The sequence below is a fragment of the Stenella coeruleoalba genome (assembly GCF_951394435.1).
Source record: "Stenella coeruleoalba genome assembly, chromosome: 8".
Taxonomy (NCBI): domain Eukaryota; kingdom Metazoa; phylum Chordata; class Mammalia; order Artiodactyla; family Delphinidae; genus Stenella; species Stenella coeruleoalba.
The window spans coordinates 100,893,387-100,920,037 of NC_137154.1; the positions used below are offsets into that span (position 1 = coordinate 100,893,387).

At 56.7% G+C, this 26,651-nt stretch overlaps 2 protein-coding genes across 7 annotated transcripts in view; both read left to right on the top strand.

Annotated features, from left to right (window-relative positions):
* The window catches only part of DCPS (decapping enzyme, scavenger), a 33,911-nt gene extending 21,837 nt beyond the window's left edge, over positions 1 to 12,074 (top strand). Inside the window, exons 3-6 of the mRNA XM_079930876.1 lie at positions 1,224 to 1,369; positions 7,223 to 7,336; positions 9,625 to 9,735; positions 11,595 to 12,074. Coding sequence (XP_079787002.1) covers positions 1,224 to 1,369; positions 7,223 to 7,336; positions 9,625 to 9,735; positions 11,595 to 11,861 — 638 coding nt within the window. The 3' untranslated portion in view covers positions 11,862 to 12,074. The remainder of the gene's footprint in view (positions 1 to 1,223; positions 1,370 to 7,222; positions 7,337 to 9,624; positions 9,736 to 11,594) is intronic.
* Positions 11,985 to 26,651, top strand: part of ST3GAL4 (ST3 beta-galactoside alpha-2,3-sialyltransferase 4) — a 40,600-nt gene continuing 25,933 nt past the window's right edge. For 2 of the 6 annotated variants that reach the window (XM_079930870.1, XM_079930873.1), the window contains exon 1: positions 19,155 to 19,571. The gene's annotated coding sequence lies outside the window, so the exon portion shown is untranslated. Of the gene's footprint in view, positions 12,085 to 19,147; positions 19,572 to 26,651 lie in introns of those variants that run through there. The other 4 variants (XM_079930871.1, XM_079930872.1, XM_079930875.1 and 1 more) reach the window with 4 other exon arrangements.

Consider the following 26,651-nt stretch of genomic DNA (forward strand, 5'->3'; position numbering starts at 1 on the left):
CTGGGTATGTAGGTGAGTCTGAGCATTTCCTGGAGTGTCCGATGCCCATGCTGGGCCGCTCCTCTCAGGGACCTCTCTGGGAGAGCACATCTGAATCTAGAGTCAGGGAGGACTTGGGTCCTTTGAGAAACATCCCAACTGATTTTAAGACAACATTTTCCTTCCCTGCTTTTAAGATCTATGTTGAAGATGTTGTAGCAGATGTTAAGAGAAACAGGAAAAAGGACTCAACCAAAACCGGGTGGTGTTTTACTAGGACCCCAGCCTAGAGTCTCTTTAGGGACACTGCCAGGTTTCCTTGTGATGGAAACGGTGGTTCTCAACTGGGGGCAGTTTTATCCCCCAGGGGCACTTGGCAATGTCTGGAGGCGTTTATGGTTGTCACAACTGGAGAGAGGGTTTAACTAGCATCCCGGTAGAAACCTGCAATGCTGCTAAACGGCCTGCAATGCACGGGACAGCCCCACAGCAAAGAATGATCTAGGTGGAAATGTTGATGGTGCCAAAGTCAAGACTGGGTAACCCTGGGTTGAAAATAGCCAGTATTTATTATGTGTTAGACATTGTTGTTCTGAGAGCTCCACAGGTATTAACTTGCTAATCCTCCCAACCCTATGACGTAGGAGCTGTTATCACCCTCAGCTGACAGATGGAGAAGTGGGGGCACAGGGAGGGTAAACACCTGGACTGGGGCAGGGGTCCCAAGTGAGGAGCAGGCAGAGCCAGGACTTGGACCCTGATGGTCCAGCCGCAGAGTCTGCGCCTTCAGCCACTTGTGCTGCACTGCTCTGCGTTAAGGAGGCTGCTTGGATTTTTTTTTTTTTTGGCCACTCTGCGCAGCACGTGGGATCTTAGTTCCCCGAACCCGTGCGCCCTGCAGTGGAGGCGCGGAGTCTTAACCACAGAAACGTTTTATTCCTGTGCCTAGAAAATAAGAGGGAAGGGCTAGGGTTAAGGGTGATGAGGGGCCTAGTGACCCATCAGTGAAAACCGTACATTTTCCAGATTCCGAGTGTGGTTCAGGTCATGAATTTAATGGCACGAGGCACCTCGTGGGAGTGGGTCGTGGGTGAACATAACTTCTTAGTCTTTGGCTCCCTTCACTGGGGAATCAAAGAGAGACCGGGCCCATCCTTTCCGTGGTGCCTGTCAGGGTCAGAGTGTGGCAGGACCTTGTGGAGAGAGTGGCTGACTGTGGCCCGGGCTGTGTTGTGTCCTTGCAGACGTGAAGACAACCGTGGTTTACCCTGCCACAGAGAAACACCTGCAAAAGTACCTGCACCGGGACCTCCGCCTGGTCCGGGAGACGGGCGACGATTACAAGAACATCACCTTACCGCACCTGGAGTCCCAGAGCCTCAGCATCCAGGTACTGGCCGCCGCGGCCTGGGCCAGCCCCGCGGGTCAGATTCGGAGTGCTGTCCCCATGGCCAGTGTATCTTCTCAAGCATCTGTCGAGGTGGTACCAGGGTCCAGCGCTCTCCCACAGCACAGGCCACGGGACACAGCAGAGAGTACAGAGGCGCCCCTGCCTTCACGGAGCTTACCTCCTTGTTCAGGTGTCGGCACGTGAATATATAAGTAACCACACAAAACGTGAGATTGTGAGTGCTGTGGAGAAGAATAAGCAGGATAGATGGCATAGACAGTGCCAGGCTGAGGCTGTCGCTGTTTCATAGAGGATAGTCACCTTCGTTGATAAGGGAATTGACAGCGGTCTTGGGCACGCCGCCGAGGCACTCGGGGATCTCAGAGCAGTCCAGTTCGTGGAAAGAATTTCTAAGTACTCTACAGTAGCCTTGATACGGTCTCAGAATGGCTTGCCCTGGCCGGGGGTCTGTGAACGGTAAAGACGGGTGCTGGTTAGGCCTCCTCATCCAGACTCTTATCCCTGGTTTCACCCACAGCAAACCAGCCTCCAGGAGCTGAGTCACAGGGTAGAAACCCCCTTCCCTTGCTCCCCTGCATCCATTGCAGGGGGCAGGCGCGGGGGTCGGCGCAGGGCCTCTTCTCCCAGGGTGATGGCCGCGGGTTGGGAGCGTCTTCGAAGTGTCTGCAGCAACTGGGCTAGGTGCAAGGCCATTTCACTAAGACATCCGACGTCTTGGGTCTGTGCCCAGCACCAGCCAGAGCCTCTGCCTGGAATTGGTCCCACGTGCACGCTCAGAGATAATGTGATGGCTCAGGCGTTCTCCTGTAGAGTGTCTCTACACACTCCACCCGAGATGCAGGCTGCGGTGGTGTGGGACGTCCTAGTGTGGGAAGCTCACAGCCATTTGTCCCGGAGGAGGGAGGGTGTCCTGTCTGTGGGGTCTCGGGAGGTGGATTGTGCCTGGGAGGAGGAAGGACAGGAGGTTGGCAGGGCTTGCAGGGGGTCCCCTGGGGAAGACCCAACCCAGCTGTTAGCCGTGGTCCCCTGCACATTATTTGCACAAGGCTCCTCTAACTCACAGTGGCTTGATTTTTTCCTTTTTTTAAAGAAGTCCCAGCACTTGCTCTGTCTTCTAAGTAGAAGGGAAATATGTCTCCATCTTCCTAGACTGTGTCTGAGATTGCGGGGGGATGTCCTGGAATGTGTGTTCTGCTGCACTGGTTGCACGTATGTGGGATTCAAGAGAGGAAGCCTGTAATACAGCTGGTACGAGTCGTATATATACCTTCTTATAGACCATTATGCAGATCCTCTTGGGAAATAATAACCCCTCTGCTCTACCAACTTCTGCTTGACATGAGCATTCATGTATTCTTATTTTTTTTTTTTGGCCGCACCGCATGGCTTGTGAGATCTTAGTACCCCAACCAGGGATCGAACCCAGGCACACAGCAGTGAAAGCGCCGAGTCCTAACCACTGGACTGCCAGGGAATTTCCCATGTATTCTTTCTCTGCTGTTTCTAGCAAGTTTACACGCACCCAGCTTAATTGGCAATAGTCATTGTATTTATTGAGCATCCCCTGTGTACCAGGCCCTGTGCTGGGCTCTGGAGGGTCACCAAGATAAACACTGATAACGTCCCCACAGTCTTGTAAGGAAGATAGGCATGCAACCTGGTAACTGCAGTATAATGGGATGAGCACTTTGGCGGTCTAGACACGAGGTACAGTATCGACACAGAGGGGGAGTGATCAGCCCAGACAGCGGGGGGCTTCACAGGGGAGAGGATCCTCCAGTTGGGTCTTAAAGGACAAAGAGAAGTTTGCCAGCTGGAAGAGGCAGACAGGGCACTCCAGGCAGAGGGCAGAGCAAGTATAGGGGCACAGAGGACTGGACCCATTTGATGCATTTCGGGAACGGGCAGGAGAAGGCAGGTGGGGGCCACAAAGAGGCTTGTGCACTTTGTCCAGGAGACCAGGAGTTCCCACACCTTGCTGCTCGTCAGGATGGCCTGGTTAGATTTTTTTAAATACAGAGCACAGGGCCCTCCTCCATATCTACTGAGTCAGAATGGAGCTGGGAGTAGAGCTGGGAAATCCGCATTTAAAAAAATCTTTTTGTTCTAATGATCGTCAGATTTGTGGGCGACTGCCAAAGCGATGAGCATCCTGTTAAAGGTTTGAAGCATGTGGGTAACGTGATCAGATTTAAAGAATCATTTGGAAGTTGTGAGAGTAGAAGAAGGAGGAAGACTGAACCGAGGCAGAGGCGGCGGGGAGCTTCCCTTGCGATTAAGGCGTAGACGTGGGTGATTTGGAGCAGTGAGGGAAGGGCCTGGGGTGAGTCCAGGGGTAGCTTGGGCGATGAATGGTACAGAGTCGGATTGTTAGCCAGCCCGGGGGCGTGGGCAGCGGAGTGGTTTACGTGGAGGACGGTGAGTTAGTTTGTCACTTCTTGGAACTCACGAGGTGACAGAACAGCGACTGTCCTAAGCATTTTACAGGCATCGTATCTTCACAGCAGGCCTTTGGAGACTGGCTTCAAAGCCAGGCGGTCTGGCCCCAGCGTCTGTGCTCTAAGCCAACTACCCTATTTGGCTGCTCAAATTTGAGGTGCTTGTAATTTCCCAGTAAAAAAAATGCGGTGGGGTGTCTGCATCTGGAGCCTTGGAGGCTGATTTGTGAGTCATCTGATCAGGGCTTCTGCGTCGGCCCAGGGTTTGGACTCTAGTCCTGCCGCCCCGCAGCCTCGCGATCTCATCCTTCATTTCTGAGTCCCAGTCTCCTTGTCTGGAAAATGTGACCGACGGCACCTCCCTCCTGGGGTCCCAGTGGAAGTTGAGAGCCGTGCCACATATCATGTGCCTGCTGCCATTTCCAGCACAGAAAAGGCGCCAGGGTGGTGGCCGCCGTTGCCCACACAGGTAGCCGTTCCAGGGAGGACGGGAGAGTGTGGGGCTGAGACGCAGGCAGGGGAGGGGTGGCTGGAGGAGAGGGGCCAGCAAAAAAGAGCAGGAGGATAGTGAAGCGGGGGCTCGGGGAGAGGGGCTCCTGGGTCAGTTGCCAGTGTCACCTACAGGAAAGAAGTCGTGCCGGGTGCGTCCAGAAGCGGCCAGCACCCCCATATCGTCTGCGGGGCCGAGGCTCCCGGGCTTGCTTTCCCAGCGTGTTACTCTCCGTTACGTCACCCCTATGATTCATGTGGACTTTGTTCCCTGGCTTTCCTCCCTCTCTCATCTGGGCTGTGACATCCTGTGTATTCAGACCTCTCCCGGCTCTCCCAGAGGCCTTACCCATGTGGCCTGCAGCCTGGGCTCTGGGGCCGGACTCTGGGTCGGAATGTGTGAACTTGGGTGAACTTCCTTGCACCTACCTCTTCCTTCCCTGCAATATGGGGACCCCGACAGTGCCCACCTTACGGGCTTGCCGCACAGGGTGGTCCCGTGAGATAGGCTCATCACAGCACACCTTCCCAGCCCTCACGTGCCCTTCCAGCCCCGCACGTGGTCCCCTCGGCGCACCTCCTTTGCTCTCATCCGCTTTCTTTTTTGCCTTTCCACAGTCGGTCTTGTAGCCTCGGGCAAGCGCAGCCTGACCTCCCCTTGGAGCCTTCCCAGCACCTTCCCTGTTCTCCGTTGCCTCCCTGGGCAGGGCTCTGTGTTGGGCACTTTCACACGCATTTTCTCACTTACAGTTTGCACCACAACCCTCACTTGGGGGTGTTATTTGATCCTCCTGAGGAAGAAGGAAACCAAGACTTAGAGAGATGAAATTACTTTTTTTTTTTTTTTAAAGATGCTAGTTCTTTATGTATTTATTTATTTTGGGCTGCGTTGGATCTTTGTTGCTGTATGCAGGCTTTTCTCTAGCTGTGGGGAGCGGGGGCCTTCGTTGCGGTGCGTGGGCTTCTTAGTGCGGTGGCTTCTCTTGTTGCGGAGCACGGGCTCTAGGCGCGCGGGCTCAGTAGTTGTGGCTCGCAGGCTCTAGAGCGCAGGCTCAGTAGTTGTGGCGCACGGGCTTAGATGCTCCGCGGCATGTGGGATCTTCCCGGACCAGGGCTTGAACCCGTGTCCCCTGCATTGGCAGGCGGATTCTTAACCACTGTGCCACCAGGGAAGTCCCAGATGAAGTCACTTTGCCAGCGTGCAGCTAGTTAGTGGTGAAAGTGAGAGATGAGCCCAGTCTTGTTGGGCTCCAGAGTCTGTTCATTCTCTCTCGGACGACATGTTGCTTTCCAGGCGGAGGCAGAGCTGCTTATCTGTGGGCAAAAGCAGGGCCCCAGGGAGGCTGGGCCACACCAGGGCTCTCCACGCAGGGACACCATCCCCTCCCTCCCATTTATTTTTGGGAGGTTTCAGGTCAGGATCCGGCTGGCTTTTTTTCTCCAGTAGCACATTCTTAGAGAGAGTTCCAGTCAGAGAGGACATTCTGACTGGAATGTCCCTCCCTGGAATGTTCTCCACCTGCTGGGCTGTGCATCGCTCTGGCCTCAGTGCTGCATGAGGAAGCCACTGCTGGGCGGCCCCCAGACTCCACCCAACAAGTGGCACTGCCAGGCTCTTCTTGACCATATTGTGACCGGGCTGTGGGTCTTACCAGGGGGTCTGGGAGGCCCAGATTGTCCCAGGCAGGTTTTCTCTGCCTCCTCGCTCTGCATCTCAGACAGTTGCACTTGGCCTTGGCCCTGCTGGCCGACAGCAGAGGATGTGGACTCGGCGGGGCATGGGGGAGGATGTGTGTAGCCCTGGCCCTCACTGACACTGCTGCACCAGCGTTCCTGGTGGTGGGCAGAGGAGCCCTCCGCTGGCCTGGCCATGTCGGCGCCCTGGCCTCCCATCCACCGCTCGGGCAGCTTGAGGCCCTTTGTGACTGCGGGGCGGAAGGGGCAGCCGTATGAGCCCAGCTCCTGCCCTCTCTGTGGCTCTCCAGCAGGGTTCGCTCTCGGATTTCAGGCACAGAGTTCACTGGCCTGGAAGGAAGTCCTGTTGGCAAAGGGCTCTCAGACCTCTGGGGAAGTGGAGAAGAGCCGGGGCTGGGGGCTTGGATCCCCGTGAGAACAGGGGCCTTCTTATCTTAACCTCCCTGCAGGCTGGCTTCTTCAGAGAGGCCTCCAGGACCTTAATGGTAAAGTGATGCCCTTGGGATTCACACAACGCCCAAGGAAGGGTCCTCTGAAGACTGTTGACAGCAGCTAATCAAAGGGCGTGAGAGAGCTGGCAGCCTGGGGTTAACAGGAAAGGTCTGTGTAATCGCCTCTCCACGTGGCGTTTGTTCCGCTTTGTCATGAAGGGTGCATGTCAGCTGGGTCCCCAGGTGGGGCAGCGGTGCTAACCCCAGCCCTCACAAGGATCCCAGCAGGCTGAGAAACCCAGCACACTAACTTCTAGAACCTGAGCCTTTCCCCACCCTGGTGTGTAGCGGACTTCCTCTGCAGAAGAAACTCCCAGCCTGACTCTCTGCCCGTGGTCCTGAATAAAGTGGGACAGGGCCCGCCCATGGGACGCTTTTCCCGAGTCCTGTGGGCAGTGGAAGGGGCGGCTGCAGACCAGGCCTGTGAGGCCAGAGCAGAGCACGTGCACAGTGCCGGCCAGGAACCGCCTGAAGAGATGGCCCTGTCTGAGTTGCCGTGACCCCTGTGGGGATGGCTGTAGTGGGAGAGGGGAAATCCCTTCCGGACCCCCAAGAGTAGCTTCCCGGAACAGGACAGCCTGAGTGTCGGTCCCCCGAGCATAGTGGCCCTTTCAGACTTGGCTGTCCTTCCTGGGGAGGCCTGAGAGCCTACCTGGCCCACTGTGGGGTGTCTCTCAGGGAAAATGGTCTGTGAACCCCCTCTCTCCCCTTCCTTCCAGTGGGTGTACAATATTCTCGACAGGAAGGCTGAAGCCGACCGGATTGTTTTTGAGAATCCAGACCCCTCTGATGGCTTTGTCCTCATCCCCGACCTCAAGTGGAACCAGCAGCAGGTAAGGGATTTCGTGCTGGGCCTCTCTGGCCTCTGAGTGCCCTGCTCCAGGCCGCTGGGCCTCCTTAATCCTGCCCTTCCTCCTCATGTTGCTCGCTCTCTCTAAGCAGATTATAATTAACCAAAGGGGAGGCCTGAGTTCTCTGCAGTGGGAGCACCTAAAACAAATGTTTACACTTTAATGGGCCAGTTAAAGCCTCTTTCTGGCTCACCTCCCAACCTGGGGGTGAGGATGGGGCAGTGTTTGCATCCATGACCTCGCGGGCTGTTCCTTTACCAGCCAAGCTGGGGAGCTGCACCCTCACTTCCAGGAGCACCTGGAGCCCTGAGGTGGACGGTTCACCCTCTCCCCGTGCCCTGGATACCGGCAGATCCAGGCAGGCCCATGGTCTGCAATACTGGCCGGCAGAAAGTAGGGTGACCGACCCGAGGAGTCCCCTGCACTACCCAAGCCACAGAGGAGGCCTCCGGTGGCCCAGGGCCACCCCCCTCCTCCAAGCCTCTCAGCTCTGCTGCCTGGCCCCCTAGCGGCCCCTGCCCTGACCTTCTTGAGAGCAGCTTTCCCGGGAGCCGTCTTCACTCACACCGCCACTCCTGTCCTCTGCAGCCTCTGGCCGCCTTCTCTCCTCCTTCCTCACCTCACTGTGAGGCCCATCACCGGTATCTCTGGGCCGGGGCCCTTCGGCTGCCTGCAGGAAATGCAGGGTCACGTCTGATCCCAAAGAATGGGTTTGTTTTCCTTCCCTCGCCCATCCCGTGAGCTGATACCCGGCACAGCCTTCATGCTTCACTCGATGCCAGTGGAGCAGAGAGGTGTGATTTCATGTCATGTTTGGGATTCATCAGCAGATACCATCTAAAATAAATGCTACTATTATTTGGAAGTCCTGTGACAGTGACACGTGGAACAGCTGAAGACACCCACAGACATGCACACACACTCCAGGTTCAAGCAGTTTTATTTCCTACTTCTCCTTGGGCCCCTAGCTAGTGCGAGAGTCCTGGACACAGGCCATGAGAAGGAAGAGCCCAGAAGGGACTTGTAGGCAAAACGGAGGCCTGGGTGGGCACAGCTTAGCCATCTGCCGGGGGGTTCCCACTGGGCTCATCTGTAGCAGGTCTGGGGCAGAAAGCCTGGATTCTTAGGGCCCTTCAGGAGAAGAATGTGTATGGCATGGAGAGACTGTTGGCATGAAGAGGCACAGTTGGACATCCCGCACCATATGGAAAATGTCATTCTAAGTTTTTAAGTTGGGGCCCTTGGGGATTTGGTTGGGTGACTCATGGTCCCCAGATTATCTTATTGAGGAATCTCGCAGCTCAGATTGCAGGGCTGAGGGCTGCTGGGTTCTCTCCATGCCTTGGCCCTTGGAGCCCTGGTGTCTGGGGCTTGCCTTGCACGAGGATGTGAAACTGGCCAAGGCCAGGGTTTGGGTAAGCAGAGACGGCTGGGAGGGTTTTCTGGGCAAGAGGAAGAGTCCGTTTGCTCTTCTCTGGCTCAAGACCTTGTTGGCCTTGGGTCTCAGGACTGTTGTGAACTCCAGGTCCTCAGCAAGGCAGCGTTCAGGACGGATGGCAGGAAGGGCCGTCTGTGAGCCCTGTGAGATAGGGGAAGGGAGGAGAGGGTGAAGCCGTGGTGGAGCTCACTGCCCCGCTGGCCTGAGGCTCCCTTCCCCCCGCCACATGCCTGTTCACTTCCTCGCCTGCCTCTGATTCCAGGCACATGGAGTTGTTTACTCTCCCACTTAGATGCCCTAGACTTTCTTGCCTCTGAGCCTTTGCTTTCCTCTACCTCAGTGCCCTTTCTCCAAACCCTACCTCTTCGTCAAGACCCGGATGCCCTGCCTTCTCTTCTAGGAAGCCTCTCGGGATCACCCTAGCTAGTCTGTCCTTCTTCCTCCTGCACTCGTATCACCTTATGTCTTACAGCAGTTACTTCTGTACATGCGATTAGACCATAAGAGTTGTGCTTGGCATTTTCTTGAACCTCCTTCCCGCCGCTCATTCCCCATCAGCTGTGAGTATGTAAATACTCTCATATGGTATTTTTTAGCAGGAAGAATAAACAGAAGCTCTGTCCCTTAGACTGTCCCACTCACCCTGGCCACGAGGACGCCCACGTTGCCTGGGGATTGGTCCCGCCACGGGGTCCCTGGGATTGGCTGTGGCTGATACTGCAGGCCTTGGGGTGTGGGTGCTTCCTGGTTTCTGGGCGGAATTCCGGGATTGGCAGCCTCCCCGGCCCTGTCCCCTGCTGAGCCCGGTTTACCCCTGCCTGTCTCCGCACAGCTCGATGACCTGTATCTGATTGCCATCTGCCATCGCCGGGACATCAAGTCGCTTCGGGACCTCACCCCAGAGCACCTGCCGCTGCTCAGGAACATCCTCCAGGAGGGGCAGGTGAGCGGCCGGGGCCGGATCTATGCCGGAGCCCCGGGGAGTTACACTCCAGTTCCATTGCGTCCTGGGCCCCTTTCCTCACCCCTTCCAGAAGGCTGTCTCGTGAAAAGGGCTCCTCTCTGAATGCCCGTGCAGCGGCCCATGAAGGCTTTTAGGGGGCCTCACGAGGCCCCTGTTCCTGGTCCTGCCCTGCCCTCTAGCTCTACTCTTAGCCCCCTTGCCTCACCCGACACGGGCTTCCTCAGCTCGGGTTCCCGCTTTTGCTCCCTGCCTGTGTCCTGCAGGTCACGTCTGGGATGCCCTCCCATCCCGGGGTTACCGCCCCTCTCACGACAGCCACATCATGCCAGACGTGTTTCTCGGGTAGATGGTGCACGACCTGACGTGTGTCTGTGTCCCCTCATCTACCCTGAGGGAAGAGACTGAATCCTCTAGCACCTGGCATTCTGGGATACTTTCTCTCTGGGAGATTTGCTGAATCCAGTGAAATTCCAGGGTTGCTGAAAGGAGCCCTGGGGGCGAGGGGAGATGGGGGAAGAGAGTCTCGAGTCTTGGGTCCTGGTCCTGGTTCTGACACTTTGACCTTAGCCCACTGGATGACCTCAGGCAGGTCACTTCACCTCTCTGGGCCTCGGTGTCTGGAGGGGGTCCTTCTTCCTTCTGATTCCATTATTCTGTGGGCTTGGTCTCAGCCTGAGACATTAGAAGATGCGGCCTCCATGGCAGGCCTGCTGTCACCAGGGTGCCCAGCGGGGAAGAGGCTCCCCCCCCAGGTCAGGTTCAACAAGAGCTGCTGAGGCTCTGCCGCAGACCTGAAGGAGGGGCTGTGCTTGGGGCCACTCTCCCTTCACCTGCGGCCCCTCCCTGTCCTGTGCCGACTGCCTTCTGCCCCGCGTGCCCACGTCACCATCCCCCTGGCTGCCTTTCTCTTTTCCCAGTAACTCGTTTCTCTGCTGAAACAGCCTCTGGATGCAGAGCCCCTGGGAGATGCTGGGCCAGCACTTGCGCCTGCCCTGGCAGTTCCGGCAGCACCTCCCAGGAAGCCCTTTGGGTGCCCTGGTCCTGGTGTCACCCTGCTGCCGAGATCCCTGGGGGAGCGCCAAATGCAGACTAGAATACAATTCCAGGACGTATTCTGAGCACGCTGAGGCCCTGTCTTTTTCTCTTCACCCCTGCGGCCTCAGGGATTTGCCTACAGTGGAAATTAAGTCTCCTCTTAATTCCAAGCCTCGGAGGCTCCTGAAGGGGGTGTGGTAGAAAAAGCTCTACCCCTGAGCAAGGTTGGGGCAGGCAAAGGGAGCCGGGGCCGAAGGCGATGCTTTCCTCTTCCACCAGGAGTCCTGCAAGAATTTGATGATCCGATTATGACTCCCTGGTCTGTCCAGGGCAGCCCTGCTCGCGTCCCCTCCCCTGTCCTTTCTCTGCCACCAAGCCTTAGCTCTGCCGCAGCCCAGCTCCACTCTGTTCTATGCTGAAAGGGAAAACAAGGCCTCTTCCCACCTACTTGATGATACAAGTCTGGTAAATCATCCAGGGCAGGATAGTCCCCACAGTCTTGGAAACCTGGGCCTGTCCTTAGCACCGAGACTTCCTAGAGGCCCAGTGGCAACTGTGAGGAAGCAGGTGTTTTACCAGGTTGGAGGGGGGAAGCCGGATCGAGGCCACCGTCCCCATCCTTGGGAGAAAGAGCCTCCGCTTTGCTGCTGTCACCTGCACTTGCTGACTCCCAAGAATGGAAGACAGGGATCCGAAGCCAACAGCGGGTGGAGAGGCTGGTCGGGGCCGTGGGCAGGAGGGGGTTCTGGCGCCGGTGTGTGGGCAGCAGGATGAGCCTCCCCGACCCTCCCCTTTCTTGCCAGGAAGCCATCCTGCAGCGCTACCAGGTGGCGGGAGACCGCCTTCGCGTGTACCTGCACTACCTGCCCTCCTACTACCACCTGCACGTGCACTTCACTGCCCTGGGCTTCGAGGCCCCTGGTGCAGGCGTGGAGCGGGCCCACCTGCTGGCCGAGGTGATCGAGAACCTGGAGCAGGACCCCGAGCACTACGGCCGCCGCACCCTCACCTTTGCCCTCAGAGCTGATGACCCCCTCCTCGCACTCTTGCAGGAGGCCCAGAGAAGCTGAGTCGGAGAAGAGCACTGATGTGTACGGGGCGGGGGGGTCGGTGGGGTGGTGGGAAGGGCAGCCGGATTTTAGCACCAAGTGAATTTTTTTTTTTTAATATATTTTCTACTGGTTTCTTTCCAGCATGAGAATAAACTATCGGTCTCATTCGGTGTGGACCCACGGTGTGGCCTGCTGGGGAAGCGGAGTGGGCAGAACCTAGGGGGAAGGTCTTAAGAAGGGGGTGAGTGTCTGGGGGTCAGCCCCAGCTGGCCCGGAGGGCTTGGGGCTTTCTGTAGGCCCCCGTGCACCCGTCCTGGCTGTCTTCACATCCGGAATCCAGCTGAGCCTCCCTCTGCTTTCACTCCTTCCTGCTCTGCCACCACGGGGCGCTCTGCCTTCTTCCCACTTACTGTATCTCCACCTGTCTGGTGGGCGTAATCGATAGAGTCTTTCTGACAGTACTTCCTCTTTCTCTCCCCAGCACTGAGGTCACACTTCCCATGTGTGAGCCAATCCTGTTGATACACTGTTGTTGACAAGGATGGAGCATGGCCGCTCCTGGAAGTGGGAGGGCCTTAATAAGAGTCAGATGTTGCAAAGCCCAAGAAGCCTGCCTTTGCCGTGGCTTCTTGGTCAGGGAGTCCGTGGCCTTGAGTTTGTTATCTGGGCAGGAAGATACAACAATTCGCAGGGAGCAGCCAGAAGACCAAATACAAACAGTGTCTCAACAGGGCAAAGTGACACGGTTGCAGTGGGGTCTGAAAGCCCTGAGGTTCTTGGATGCAAGGTATGACCAGCATCACAGAATAGAATAGAATGTCCATAGAGTCGCGAGGCCAGGAAGGGACTTCAGTGTCCAAGGCTGTGGTCTGTAGGAAGCCACCAAAGGCTCATCTGGGAAGGTGACATCTACCACTGCTCCAGCAGAACAGGGACTCGGGTGCAGACATTGACGGCATGCAGTTAAACACAGGAGGCTCTCTTCCCAGCCCAGCGGACAGATGTATCACACTGCTGGAGAGGGGCTGGCGTTTGCTCCTTAGCATGGGGCTGTGGGTTACTGGGTCTCGTTTCCTCAGGACACACTCTCAGGGGAGACAGGATGTGTGTCCCGCAAAGTGAAAGGAGGAGGAAAGCTGAAGCAGACGAGGGGGTAGCTCTTATTCTGCATCCCCTGGACTGAGAGCCAGGAGACTGGAGTCAGAGCCGAGCGCCACTCATTTGTTCCTTGCGTGTTTATTTAACACATACTACAGGCCAAGCGCTGCCCTAGATAGTGGTAAATGGTCTCTTCCTGGTGTCCACCCGAGGCGTCCTGAGCCTATTTCTTTGTCAAGGGGAACGGGGATGAGGATCCACTACGGAGTGATGTGCTGGGTGATCGTAAACCAACAGGGCAAAGTGACATGGTTGTGGTGGAGTCCAAAGCTTTGACTCGCTGATGGACTCAAGCCAGACAGTGTCCTAAGCGCTGGGGATACAGAGATGACTAAAAAGAAGCTCCTGGCCTCCGGGCTAGTGGGCGGACAGACGGTCCTCAGCCCGAGGGATGCAGAATGAGAACCACCCCCTCCTCTGCCTTGGCTTTCCTCCTGCCTTCCCTTAGCAGAACCCAGCATCCCGCCGCCCCGGAGAGAGCGTCCTGAGCAAGACGAGCAGCGCCAGCCCCCTCTGGCAGCGTGGACGTCCTTGTGTGTTTAGCCGCGTGCCCTCGGTGTGCGCGCCTGTGTCCCTGCTCTCCTGGAGGTAGATGTCACCTTCCCAGATAAGTCCTGGAGGGCTCCCCACCGGCCACCAGGCCCCAGTTCTTGGCCGACTTTCTTCCCAGCGTGGTTGGGGAGGGAGGGGAGCAACTGGAGACAGGACTGCTGTTCCTCGGCTCCTCTCTGTTTGCCCAGAGGTTTCCTCATAGAGCAGAATTGCTGAGTGTTCTGTCAGCATTCCTTCAGGACACTGAGAAAAATAACATTTCAGGAGGAGTTGGGCAGTTAGCTCCACATTGCCTGACTCTGTTGGATACAGATCCTCAAATGGAGAAACAAATCAAGAAACGATTACGTACAAAGTAATATTTGAAAATGTTTCTCTTGTAATGCTTCTATTCCAAAATAGTTTAATGTATCTATTTTATTTCTGAATAGGCTGACGTGGGTCTGCTAACTCTGCCTTCTCAGAAAGGACTAAATCTTTATTCCAGACCCGTATATTGAACCCTAAAGTGGTCTTTCTTTTGTAAGAAGATGCTGATAATTAACAGTAGTTGTTTTTTAAAAATCCTCACTTAGCAAAATAAATGTTGGCAGCCCTGTGTTCGCTCCATATTCTTACTGAAATTACACTGGATTCCAAAGTCTCTATAAACTTGAAGTTACCAAGTTTTAACCACTTAAAAAATAAGCATGGACTACAGTGTTTCAGTTCAATCAACAAGGTTTTGAATATCGACCCTACTTTTTGTTTTTAGACAAGAATATGGAGCTAGAGCTCTCCTGGAGTTTACAATTTAGTGAGCCACGTAGACGTAATTACACAGTGACTCCATGGACACGAGTGCTTTGAGAAGACCCGGGGGGTGGGGCTGTGGCGGCTTATGCCGAGAGAAGCCAGACTTCCGGGCTGAAGCCTGAGAGCCGCGTGGCCAGCACAAGCCGAGGCCAGCAGGCAGGGAGACAGTGGCTCAGCGCGGCCGGGACCTAGAACTTGGCTTCTAGCATGGGGCACACACGTCCGGTAGTACCCTGACCAGTTTCTCCTTCAGGATCATGAGGAAGAAATGAAAGTCAAGGCGAAGGGGAAATTGCTTAGTGTTTGGAACCGCCTCCTTTGAGAGCCAGCATGGTCTGGTGACTCTGGCATAGAACCTGCACCATAACCAGGCATGATCTCGGGCAAGTTATGTAACTGTCTGTAAGCTAGGAGTGATAGCGGTGCCTACCCCGAGGGGCTTTGTGAGGATTAGGTAAGAGGATTTTGTGGACATGGTAAGACCTATAAATGTTACCTGCCATTTTTCTACCGCGAGAAGGGCCTAAAGGACGCAGCCGGTATATTGGGGTTAGATATTAAAAAGGACTTCCGGATTAGAAGGCAGTGAATCCTCAATTATGCACTGAAGTCATGGTAACCAAGAGACTTGAAGGCAAAAAGCAAGCCATAAACTCTCTGTGGTTAATTGATCATGGCCCCAAAAGAGACAAGGGCTGTGTGCAGTGGCTTCTCAAGGATCCCGTCCAGCCGACAGGTTCCTGGAGTGCATTTTAGCCTTCGCCTTACGGCAGGTTTCTAAGACTACAATAGTGATGTCCGCTGCTATTGAGAACCCTGGGAACAGCTCAGCTCCAGCGTCCAGCCATATAAATCTGATAAAAATAGGAGCTGAAACACCATCCCGGAGTTGCTATTTTTAAAAGCGTCTGAGATGCTGGATTGGGTTTATTTCTTCCTCAAACGGCATCTTGCTGTTCCCTCCTCCTGGTCGGCAGGATGCTAACGTGGCACATGTGAAGGACAGGAGCCAAAAGCCTGTGAGACACATGTGTCGAGGGCGCCACGCCTCCTACACACACCCCTGCCTGCCCGGGGGTGGGCCACAAGTCCAGGGCCTCCCAGCTCCAGATGCACCTGCCCCTCCCTCGCCCTTTGCTCCTCTGTCTCCTCCCTCTACTCCCTAGAGAGAGAGAGACACCCTAGAGAGAGAGAAGCCCCCTGGTCGCCCTAGCAGAGTGTTGTCCGCCACCTCCTCCACAGCAGAGACAGAACCAGAGAGGTAAAGGGGGCGCTGAGGAGGTGGGAATGGAGGCAGCATGGCTTGGAAGGGGACCAGGACCCAGACCACTGACCCTCAGGGTGTCTTGATACGCCCTTGGCACAGCTGGTCTCCGACAGGAACAGTTTTAGGAGCCGAAGCCCCGCTTGTCCCACCACACTGCCTCTTGCTAAGCAAATCCCAGTGCCTTGTAGATGGGCAAGGGGGGCAGTGGAGCCGGGAGGGGCTCCAGGTGAAAAGTACCAGAATCCTTTCCTCCTGCCCCACAGATGATGTGGGTTCTAGGCAGCCAGCTAAGCATCTGGCTGTGCCATTAAGAAACTGGGGGAAAAGATTCTAAGCACAGGGCTTCCCTGGTGGCGCAGTGGTTGAGAGCCCGCCTGCCGATGCAGAGGACGCGGGTTCGTTCCCTGGGGTCCGGGAAGATCCCACGTGCCGCGGAGCGGCTGGGCCCGTGAGCCATGGCCGCTGAGCCTGTGCGTCCGGAGCCTGTGCTCTGGAACAGGAGAGGCCACAGCAGTGAGGCCCGCGTACCGCAAAAAAAAAAAAAAAAAAAATTCTAAGCACATTGTGGCCTAAGGGGAGGAGTCAGGATCTCAGTTAGCTTCTGGGCACCCAGTAACCAGGTCTGGGATAAGCTGGGGGAGGGGGAAGGGAGGAGATCTGAATACAGCTTACTGGTTCCGTGTGCATAATAAAAGCACGTACTTATACAGCACCTTATACTGCCAGAGCAAATGTGTATCCATTTGAACTTACATCCCTTTGAATAAGCACAGTTATTTCCATTTTTTTCTAGTAAGAAAATTAAAGCTACTTAGTGACCGAGGCAGAGTTGGAAATCAGGTCTCCAGGAGCAAAATTTGGCCCTTCAGTTCTGTTTTCCCACAGAGTGAAGTTTACATGGCTCATAACAAGAACTGCCAACCGTGTTTAGATCTAGTTCATTAAGGAGTTTGCAAAGTTTAGGAGCTGGGCTGATTCTCAGGTCAGCTCTGCCACACTCACCTAGTCGCTTTGGGTGATTGCTTACTCTCTGTGGGCCACTTTTCCCACCCACGTACCAGGGAGGCTATTTCCTCTTCCTCTAACCTTGACCCAGGCAGAGACTTTAGTCACTGTGCCAGACCTGGAGCTGATACACAATAAACATTTGTTGGATGAATGCTTGATTGACAAAGCCAAAGGCACTATTCAAGCATAATTTAGACACTGGGGAAATGTAGGAAAAACCTCTGCCCACGCAAGGTGGGACTTAGGATGGAGAGTCACCTGTGGAAGCACTTGAAGCCCTCTATCTTCACCCTGCCTTCTCCACTTTGCTTACGCAGCGTAGAGCTTCCTCTGTTATATGTTCTTAGCAGATAAACCCTCCAGTTTCAGCTGAAGTGAGCCTGAGCTGGCATTTCCGTGAACCCTCTTTGTCAGTTACGCACACCTTACACTTGGTCACATCCTGTCCTAACTTATTTTTTGTTTTTAACATCTTTATTGGAGTATAATAGCGTTACAATGGTGTGTTAGTTTCTGCTTTATAACAGTGAATCAGTTACACATATACATATGTCCCCATACCTCTTCCCTCTTGTATCTCCCTCCCTCCCACCCTCCCTATCCCACCCTTCTAGGTGGTCACAAAGCACCGAGTTGGTCTCCCTGTGCTATGCGGTTGCTTCCCACTAGCTATCTATTTTACGTTTGGTAGTGTATATACGTCCATGCCACTCTCTCACTTTGTCACAGCTTACCCTTCCCCCTCCCCGTATCCTCAAGTCCCTTCTCTAGTAGGTCTGCATCTTTATTCCCGTCTTGCCCCTAGGTTCTTCATGACCACTTTTTTTTTTTTTTTTTTAGATTCCATATATATGTGTTAGCATACAGTATTTGTTTTTCTCTTTCTGACTTACTCCACTCTGTATGACAGTCTCTAGGTCCATCCACCTCACTACAGATAACTCAGTTTTGTTCCTTTTTTTTTTTTTTTTTTTTTTTTTTGCGGTACACGGGCCTCTCACTGTTGTGGCCTCTCCCGTTGCGGAGCACAGGCTCCGGACGCGCAGGCTCAGCGGCCATGGCTCACGGGCCCAGCTGCTCCGCGGTACGTGGGATCTTCCCGGACAGGGGCACGAGCCCGTGTCCCCTGCATCGGCAGGCGGACTCTCAACCACTGCACCACCAGGGAAGCCCAGTTCTGTTTCGTTTTATGGCTGAGTAATATTCCATTGTATATATGTGCCACATCTTCTCTATCCATTCATCCGCTGATGGACACTTCGGTTGCTTCCATGTCCTGGCTATTGTAAATAGAGCTACAATGAACATTGTGGTACATGACTCTTTTTGAATTATGGTTTTCTCAGGGTATATGCCCAGTAGTGGGATTGCTGGGTCGTATGGTAGTTCTATTTTTAGTTTTCTAAGGAACATCCATACTGTTCTCCATAGTGGCTGTATCCATTTACATTCCCACCAACAGTGCAAGAGGGTTCCCTTTTCTCCACACCCTCTCCAGCATTTATTGTTTGTAGATTTTTTGATGATGGCCATTCTGACTGGTGTGAGATGATATCTCATTGTAGTTTTCATTTACATTTCTCTAATGATTAATGATGTTGAGCATTCTTTCATGTGTTTGTTGGCAGTCTGTATATCTTTGGAGAAATGTCTATTTAGGTCTTCTGCCCATTTTTGGATTGGGTTGTTTGTTTTTTTGTTATTGAGCTGCATGAGCTGCTTGTAAATTTTGGAGATTAATCCTTTGTCAGTTGCTTCATTTGCAAATATTTTCTCCCATTCTGAGGGTTGTCTTTTCATCTTGTTTATGGTTTCCTTTGCTGTGCAAAAGCTTTTATGTCCTAATTTATTTTTGAGTGGGAGTCCACTGTGAGCCTTCTTTCTAGTAAGCTTCCGGGGGGGGGGGGGCGGGCCGTGTCTTACGTTTTTCCTTGGAGCCCTGGAGCCCCCAGCATCAGGCTGTTCACACTAAGCGCTCAGTAAATGCTGTGCACCTATGAAGGAGTGTCTGGGGGGATGGGGATTGTCCTGCGGGTGACTTTTGGACTATTCTTCGGCCTGAGTAGTTCCCAGGTTTGATTGGGGTGGGTGGCCCCAGGAACCAGGGTAAGGGCCTGATGGGGTTTCCCCTGGAGACAGGATGTTTGGCGCCTTCAGTAAGGAACAGCAACTGAGAAGCTTTCTCAGGGCCAAAGAGAGGGTGTGCAAAGAGGCTGCAGAGGGAGCAGTTTGGGGGTGGCAGGTCGAGACTAGGGCAGAGGGAGGGTCCAGGTTCCGTCCAGGGCACCTGGCCACCGTGCATGGGGAGTGCAGGTGGCCCTCCCTCTTCTGTGCCTCACTTTCCCGAGCGAGGGAAGGACACGGTTCATCGCGTGGGAGAGCGGAGAACCCTTTGTTGGGTCTCATTGTTTCCAGGAGGGTGTGCAGAGGCTGCGTTGGGCATATCCATCCTGGTGCCACTCACAGGCTGCGCCCGCCAGAACTCAACCCTCACCCCACCAGCCTCCTCTCCCGCCCCTCCGCGCCTGCCCGGTCGGTCGACCCCTCCGCGCCCCTCGCTCCTGGCCCCGCCGCCTGCCCTCTCCGCCGGCCTCCGCGGCTCCCGGATCATCGCGAGCCCCCGGCATCGGCCCCGCCCGCAAGCAGCATCTCCCGAGTCGAGTCCTTCCTCCTCCCCCACCCCGCCCTTCCTCCTCCTGCCCGCCCGCTCCCCAGTCGGCTCCCCGGCCGTGTGCGCAAGCGTGTCCGGCCCCTTCCCCGCCCCCCGCCTGTGCCCGGCCCCCGCCTCCCAGCAGGCGGACTTACCCGCTCGCAGGCCGGCCCCGAGCCCAGGACAGGGACCGGGCCGAGCGGAGCCGCCGCGCCAGTGCCGCGCCTCCAGCCCGTGCGCCTAGCGGATCGGAGCTGCGCGCGGAACTGTCCTGCCTCGCCCCGCGCCACCCGCGAGGGTGAGTACGCGGCGGCCGGTCCCCGTGGGGCCCGCGAGGGAGGGTGGGGAGCGCCTCCGGGTCCCGGCTGCCCGGTTGCCCGGTTCCCCGCCCGGCGCCGCGGCCGGGGAGGTGGTCGGGCCGGGCACGTGGGCGCCGCGCGGGGCCGGGGCCGGGTGGGGAGGCCACAGCCCTGGGATCCCTTGCCCTGGACCAGTTTTTCGCGGGAAGCCGATTCTTTCTGCTCCTTGGGAGTGAGCAAACGGGACGGTCCTCTTCTCTGGAAAGTTTCTAGCCCCCACCCCTGCGCATCCTCTGAGCCGACTTCTGGCCACAACTGCCCCACCGAGTCCAGGAGATCCTGGGCTGGCTTGCCTGCAAGTGGCAGGCTCTGCTGGGTCTGGCTGTGTGCAGGAGACCCAAGGTCACCAAGCAGAGCCCAAAGGTGGGGCTGCTAGCTGCAGGCTGGCTGTGCCCAATACACCAGTCCACGTTGCGGGGCTCTTTGGGCCTAGGCCACTGGGCCACAGAGCTGCCTGGTTGGTGGGCAGTGGGATGGGATGGGGTTGGGGTGAAGGTGGAGTCCAGCTGGGGGCAGAATCGCTGGGCTCAGCCATCTGTGCTGGGTGCCCCCCTGGGGCCCCTGCTGGCTGGGACCTCCCAGGCAGCCCAGAGCTGCCAACATGTCTGCCAGCACTGCCCTCTCCATTCTCAGTCCTGGGGGAGGCTCCTTCTGGGCCCAGGAGGCCTGACCTACTGCTGCCACTTCCTCCGTCTGTCCCGCAGACTGGGTCCCGAGTGCTGGGGTTGGGGGCTCCTGCCAGAGGACTGGGGCTACAGGCACCGTCCGGGTGCTCAGCTGTGCCCATGTGACCTCATGCCCACCCACAGGCTGGCACCCCCATGCGCTTCTCACAGAAGCCTGTGCTTTCCACCGCTGCGGGGAGGCACAGTGTGGAAGCCAAGTTCAGGCAGACTTATTCTTTGCGGAACCTTGGGAACGGGCCTGGTACAGCTAGGGTGTCACCAGAGGCACAAACCAATACCGCGCTCTCCTGAGCCTTGCTGTGCCACGGGGGGGGGGGGGCAGGGAGGGGGGATCATAAAGGCGTTGGGCACTGTGGAAGGTGCCTGCACAGAGGCGGAGGTATGTGAGTGTTTGCTATTAGCAGCGGTTCTCCCGCACTCTCCAAAGTTCTCCACACTCACCAAAGCTGCCCCATAATTCTAGAGGGGGTGCCTGGGAGGCGCCAGCTGTTTGGGGCCTAGAAATGAACTTCTGGGGCTTTTTCTCTTTGCCGGGAGCTCATCTGTGAATAACCCCTGCCCGAGCCGAGGTGGCCCAGGTCCCTCTAGCCTGTTCCTGGCTCTGCTTGTGTCTCCCCTGCACGTGCTCTTCGTGCCTCCATCCCTCAGCATCCATGTGTTGGGCGGGAGATCTTAGTCTGTCCCCTGAGCCCTGGGTCTCCCTCCCAGCAGCTGAGGGAGAGCCAGGAGTCGGGGGCTTTCCCCCAGAGTCCGGGTGGTCAGGGGTTAGGAGGGGAGGGTAGACGGGAGGTGGAGTTAGGAAAGTAGCGCGGGAGCCTCTTGCTTGGACTGTGGGTGGAGAGGCATCTGTGGCTTGGGAGTGGGCTGTGCTCAGAGCCACAGGCCCCTGGCCCGTGCGTAGTGGAGGCCCAGGCCAAGGAAGCCCTCGGCGTCTTCTGGGCCGCCTTCCCTTCCCTCCCTCACCCCTTCCCTACCCAGAGCAGTGACTCAGTCCCCACTCCTCAGAAACAGACTCGCTCAGCCTCTCCACCCTGCCAGCCCTCTTAGATCTCTGGGATCCAGTTTTCTGGAGAGAACCGAGAATCTGCTCCTTTCAGAATTATATAACAAATCCTGGAAAGAGGCCCCCCTACCCTTCACCAACTGGAGCAGAGAGGCCAGTCCCCCCTTCCTGTGCCCCAGCTTAACCTGTGACCGTCTGTGGTTTACCCCTACTGGCCTGGTATCTGCCCTGCACTGGGTGCCCGCCCAGACCCTACCTGGGTATGTTCTCTGGGCGAATTCTTCCTCTCAGAGCAGCTCAAAGGTTTGCCCCCGCCGTCGTGGGGAAGGGATCCCTCCATCTCAGAATGACACAAAGGGGTCCCAGCTCATGGTGGGGTGGGAACCTCCAGCCTCCTGAAAGGGACCCTTCAGATCAATGTCCCAGAGGGTCCCAGAGTCTGAGAGCCAGACCTACAGATTGTGCCCAAGGCATCCACCACAAGCCAGCTGAGTCCCCAGGCCCTGGGAGTTGGACCCTCGGTGCCAGAGAGCAGGGCAGTCAGGTGGGGGGACACCCAGAAAACGTGCAGGGCCTGCCTCCCCCTCCTGACTCCTCAGTTGCCCTGGGGTTACACACTTCCCTGCAGAAACGAGCTGACTTCTCATGCCTCTCGACCTCAGGTCCCCCTTCCTTCTCGACTCTTGGCCTTGACCTGAAACCTTTGGTTTCCTTGAGGAAATGACTAGGGCAGGCAGGTTTGGGTGCCTCTAGTCATTAATTCCCCTCTCTCGTTTGTCACCCCTTCCCAGAGGTGCTCAGCACTTCTACACGAGTGTTCTGAGTGCCCCTGGAGGGGCTGCGGCCACCCCTGGCCTCACGTTCACCCCTGACCTGTATCACATTCCTAGTGTGTGTGTGTGTGTGTGTGTGTGAATGTGAGTGTGAGTGACGCTCTTTATTCTACGGATAGAGGAAGTGGTCAAATGTAGCTGCAAGTGGGAGCAGCTGTGTGTGATGCGTGGGCCCCAGCCAGGTGCCACGGGCCTCCGACTGGTGCCCCTGAGGCTGGCACGGGGTGAACTCTGCCAGGGGCTGCACTGGGTTGATCGCTCTTCAGCGTGAGGAAGGCCATCCCAAGCTGCAGGTTTTACTTTAATCTTGGCCCCTTGCCTGGGACCGGGAGACCTCCAGCCGGATGACTGCCTTATCTCTGCCACCCCACACCCCGCCAAGCCATCCTGCAGAGAGATGATGTGAACGCTCTAGAATCTGAAGCCCTGGCCTCTGCCCTGAGCCCAGCAGGGAGGAGGGTGCCGCTGGGGCCGGGGGGTGGCCGGGGGGGTGGCCACCTGGGCCGCGGGGGTGAGGAAGGCCTGGCCGTAGGATGGCCCCTTCTTCCTGTCTGCAGCTTCACTTCAAAGCCCCAGTGTGTCAGGGGCCCCAGGATCTTGCTTTCCTGGGCAGGGTGGGGACCATGGTTGCTAGAAAGAGGGCACGGAGCAGTGTGCAGAGTGCCGGGCTCGCGCACTGTTGTTCTGCGTGGGTCCAAACCCTCCTCCGGGGTGCACGTTCTAGGGCCTGCGGTGATGCTTCTGTGTCCATGGTCTGCCCTGTGTCCTCTGCCCGTGCAGCCTCTGCAAATACCTGTCCTTATAATAGTAAAACGGGACTTAGTAAATAACAAAACTAGTTATGATTTATCTATCGAGCACTTATTAAAAGCCTGACCCAATAAACCTAAAAAAAAAAAAAAGAAGTGCTGTCCACTTATTTACGTCACTTCACGTAAGCACGACCTTTCATTAAGCCCATTTGTAACTGAAGCCATGGAGGCTCTGGAAGATTAACCCATTCGGCCAAGGTCACACGACTCCTAAGCAGCTGAGCCGGGACTCCTAGCTAGGCCTGTTTCCAAAACCTGCACTTTTCAGCCCAGTTCGCTACTGCCCTGCAACTCTGCAAGCTCATCTTCCCCTGCCCTGTGACCCATGAAGAGGGCGAGGCTCAGAGGTGTGACAGGGTTTGCTCAAGGCCACCGGGTGTGGGTGACGAGAACACAGCCCTCCTGATTCGCAGCCCAGGGCTCTGTGCAGCCCCGAAGCCCACGTCTGGCCCTGCCGGTCCTGCCTCCCCATCCCCTGCCTCTCTCAGCTGGGCAGGGCTGGGCTCTCCTTCCTCCCTCCCCTCTGCGGCCCCTCCCAGCCCCTGCCGGCCCCCACCTCTCCCCCTTTCCCTCCGGTAATTGCTTCCATCTGGCCTGCCCATCGGCTCCTATTCCTTGGAAATGCGGCTCCCCCGCTGCCGCCCACAAGGCTGCAAGGCCTCATCCGGCAACCACGGCGACACGTGGGGAAGGGGAGGGGTCCTCCGGGGGTCTGAGCGCGGGGACCCGGACGAGGTGGCTGCTCCTGGCATCTGGCATCCCCAGATTCCTGCCAGGCCACAGTACCTTTTGCTCTGGGGCTCTCCTGGACCCTGGCCTGGCCTGGCTCGAGGCCAGAGAGGCTCCTCAAAGACCTGCTTCCCCTCTGCTCCTCAGAGGTCACTCAGGTCAGGAGGAGGGAGGCCTGGTTGGAAGGGATGGCAGGACAGAAGTGGGGGCCAGCAGGGGCCCACCCTGGCAACCCACCGCTTGAAGGTCACGGGAGGGGAGCAAAGCAGGGGACGGGCGGTGCCAGAGACCCAGGGACCTGGGAACTCTGGGCAGGTGAGAAGGGAGACGGCTCATTTCCTTTGGTTCCGAGCAATTGGAACTCAGAACCAGCAAAACTCGAGATGAAGCTTCATATTTTGTCGTGATCAAAAGTAAAACTTGCACGTTTAACGGTGTGTTCAGTGCTCTGTGGACTCCCTTGCCTAGGCTGGGTGGGGAGGACCCAGGGTCTTCAGTGTGGCCATCTGGAGCTCTCAGGAGCAGGCCTCTGCCTGTGTAGGGGGCAAGTGCCCTGCGGCGGAAGATGTTCAAGCTTGGACCCGTGACCTTGGCAGGGACGGTCCAGAGGAGATGCAGGCATTGGAGGGGCATGTGTGTGGTGTGAAATGGGCTTGAAAACTCTCAAGGCGTTTTCCTCCCTGACTCTTTAGGGTTTTCACGTAAGCTCCAGGAGCCTGTCATCTCATTGCCGTGTCCTTCATGCCTGGAATGATGTCTAACAAATACTAAGTGCTACAGTGTCTTCACTGTGTCCCTGCTTTGCTTCCCCCTTTTCTTGGGGTGAAGGGCGAAGAGTTTCCCTTTTGACAGCTGAGCTGTTTGGAGCCTGGCCTGGCAGCCTTTTCAGACACAGGAGAGGCAGGCAGGAGCCCTGGGGGTGGGGTGGGCAGGAGTCTGCCCACCGGGAGGGCATCCTCCCACTCCCCCATGCCAGGGGCAGCTGGTCACATTCCTGCCCCCATCCCCTCCTCAGCCATGCTTTTGGGTCCTTGCACAGACTGGTCCTAACCTCCCCTCCTGCCCAATGTCAGCTCTCCCCTTATCCGGGTCCACGAAAAGCTCCCCAGGGGTGGAACCCTCTGGGGTGTCAGCTCAGGAGTGAGGGCTCAAGAGGCGGGTTCGCCCCCATTCTTGCTTCACCCCAAACGACTCCACTCTTATTCCTTCTACATATTGGGTTTCCACATAAAATCTCATTTGAAAGTGGGAGAGAGGGTGTCTCGGCTTAAAACCCTTTTTATTTGAAAACCTCCGTTGGGCGCCGGTCAGACTGTTGTACTTCCCCAGCCGCGTGTTCTCAGCTCCCCACCTCTGCTCCCACTGTCCCCTGACGGTGGCTTGGGCGCTGTTGGCAGTCCCCTTCCTAGATTGCATCCGACTCGAGCCTGTTCTGAGGCTCCCCTGACGGCCGGGCACCCTTGTCACTTACCCCACCCTCCCACATGTCCCAGCCTGTGACATCAGGGGACCCTACCACCCGTGAGCTCAGACGGGTGGGGGAGGGCAGGGCTGCACAGCCTTGGGCCTGACACAGAGCCTCGGTTTCTCACTTCTGAACCAGAGTGCGTTTCAGATCATGTCCCAGCACCTGGGGCCTGGCTCTGTAAGTGCTGGCTGGTGGGTTTTCTGTGATTCAGGGTGCGGCCCAAAGACTGCAGAGTGCCTTCCTTCGGGGCCAGGAAGCCAGGCAGGTGGCCTTTGTCTTCTCTGTCCGCCCCCAGCTGTGTGACCTCAGGCAGGTCTGGGACTTTGGTTCTCCATCAGCCCATCCGATAACTGGGCTAATAGCGTCTGCCGCAGCGCAGCTCATGGGATGGATCTCAGAGCACAGATGATAGACACTGGCGTGCTCGGGAGGCCTCAGAGGTCCTGGCTGATGTTAGACTGTCGGGTAGGACCCGTGACCGTCTGACTCCCCATCGTGTCCCCAGCACCCGGCACCGCACTGGCACGTGGTAGCCTCTCGGTAACTCTTTCTTTTTGCAAAGGTGGGAGCTGAGACTCAGAAAAGTAACTTACTGTTCAAGGTCTCAGAGCGACTTTTCCCCCAGACAGGGGCTGCCTCTCCTGTGCTCCATCCCACCCCTGTCTCTCCTTTCTCCAAGGTCCTGGTTTGCCCTCTGGTTCCAATGATCCAGGATTGTTGAGGCTGAAACCCCTGGGGCGTGGCCGATGGTGGGACTGGGTGGGCTGGGACCAGTGCTCTGGAAACGCCCCCGCCCTGTGCTGCTTCTCCTGGACCCGCCTGTCCGGCTGAGAGGGTGTGCAAGCATCCTTGCAGGAGGTGTGGGCCCTTCTCTCCACACGCCCCCTTCTCCTCTTGTCCCCTCTTTGGTCCTTTTCCTCTTTCTCCTCTTTTTCCGACCCGCCTGCCTTCCTTCCCTTCTCCTTCAGATTTCTCTCAGCTCCTCCCCCAGCCATCCCTCTTCCTTTGTGTCTGCCTCCTCTTCTTTCCCTTGTGCCTCTGCCCCCGCCTCACCCAGGCCCCGGCATCCTTGCTGTCCTGCCTGATGTGGCAGCTGGACTTCGGGTGGGTGCCCTGCAGCCGTGGAGGTTCAGGAGCGCCTCCTCTTGTTGGCGGCCCCAGCATCTTCGAGCGGGACGCTCGTGCAGCAGTCGGGGTGGGTGAAGGGACAGGGCCTGGCCCGGGTGCGGATGCTCTGATCTTAAGCTCAGCTTCCTGGGCCCTCACCTCCCTTCTTGGACATCTTCCTGGGCCGGAAGGCAGGATCTCATCCCGGAGCCAGAGGGCCTCCACAGAAGAGCTGGCTGGTGGAGCTTCTCTGGCTTCTGACCTCTGCCCTCCACCCTCCTCTCTCCAGAGGTACCTGCTGGGATGGAGGAGGCTGATCAGAGCAGGGAGGAGATTTCTGCTCAGATGCCTCCAGGTGAGCGCACACAGCGCGCGCGCGTG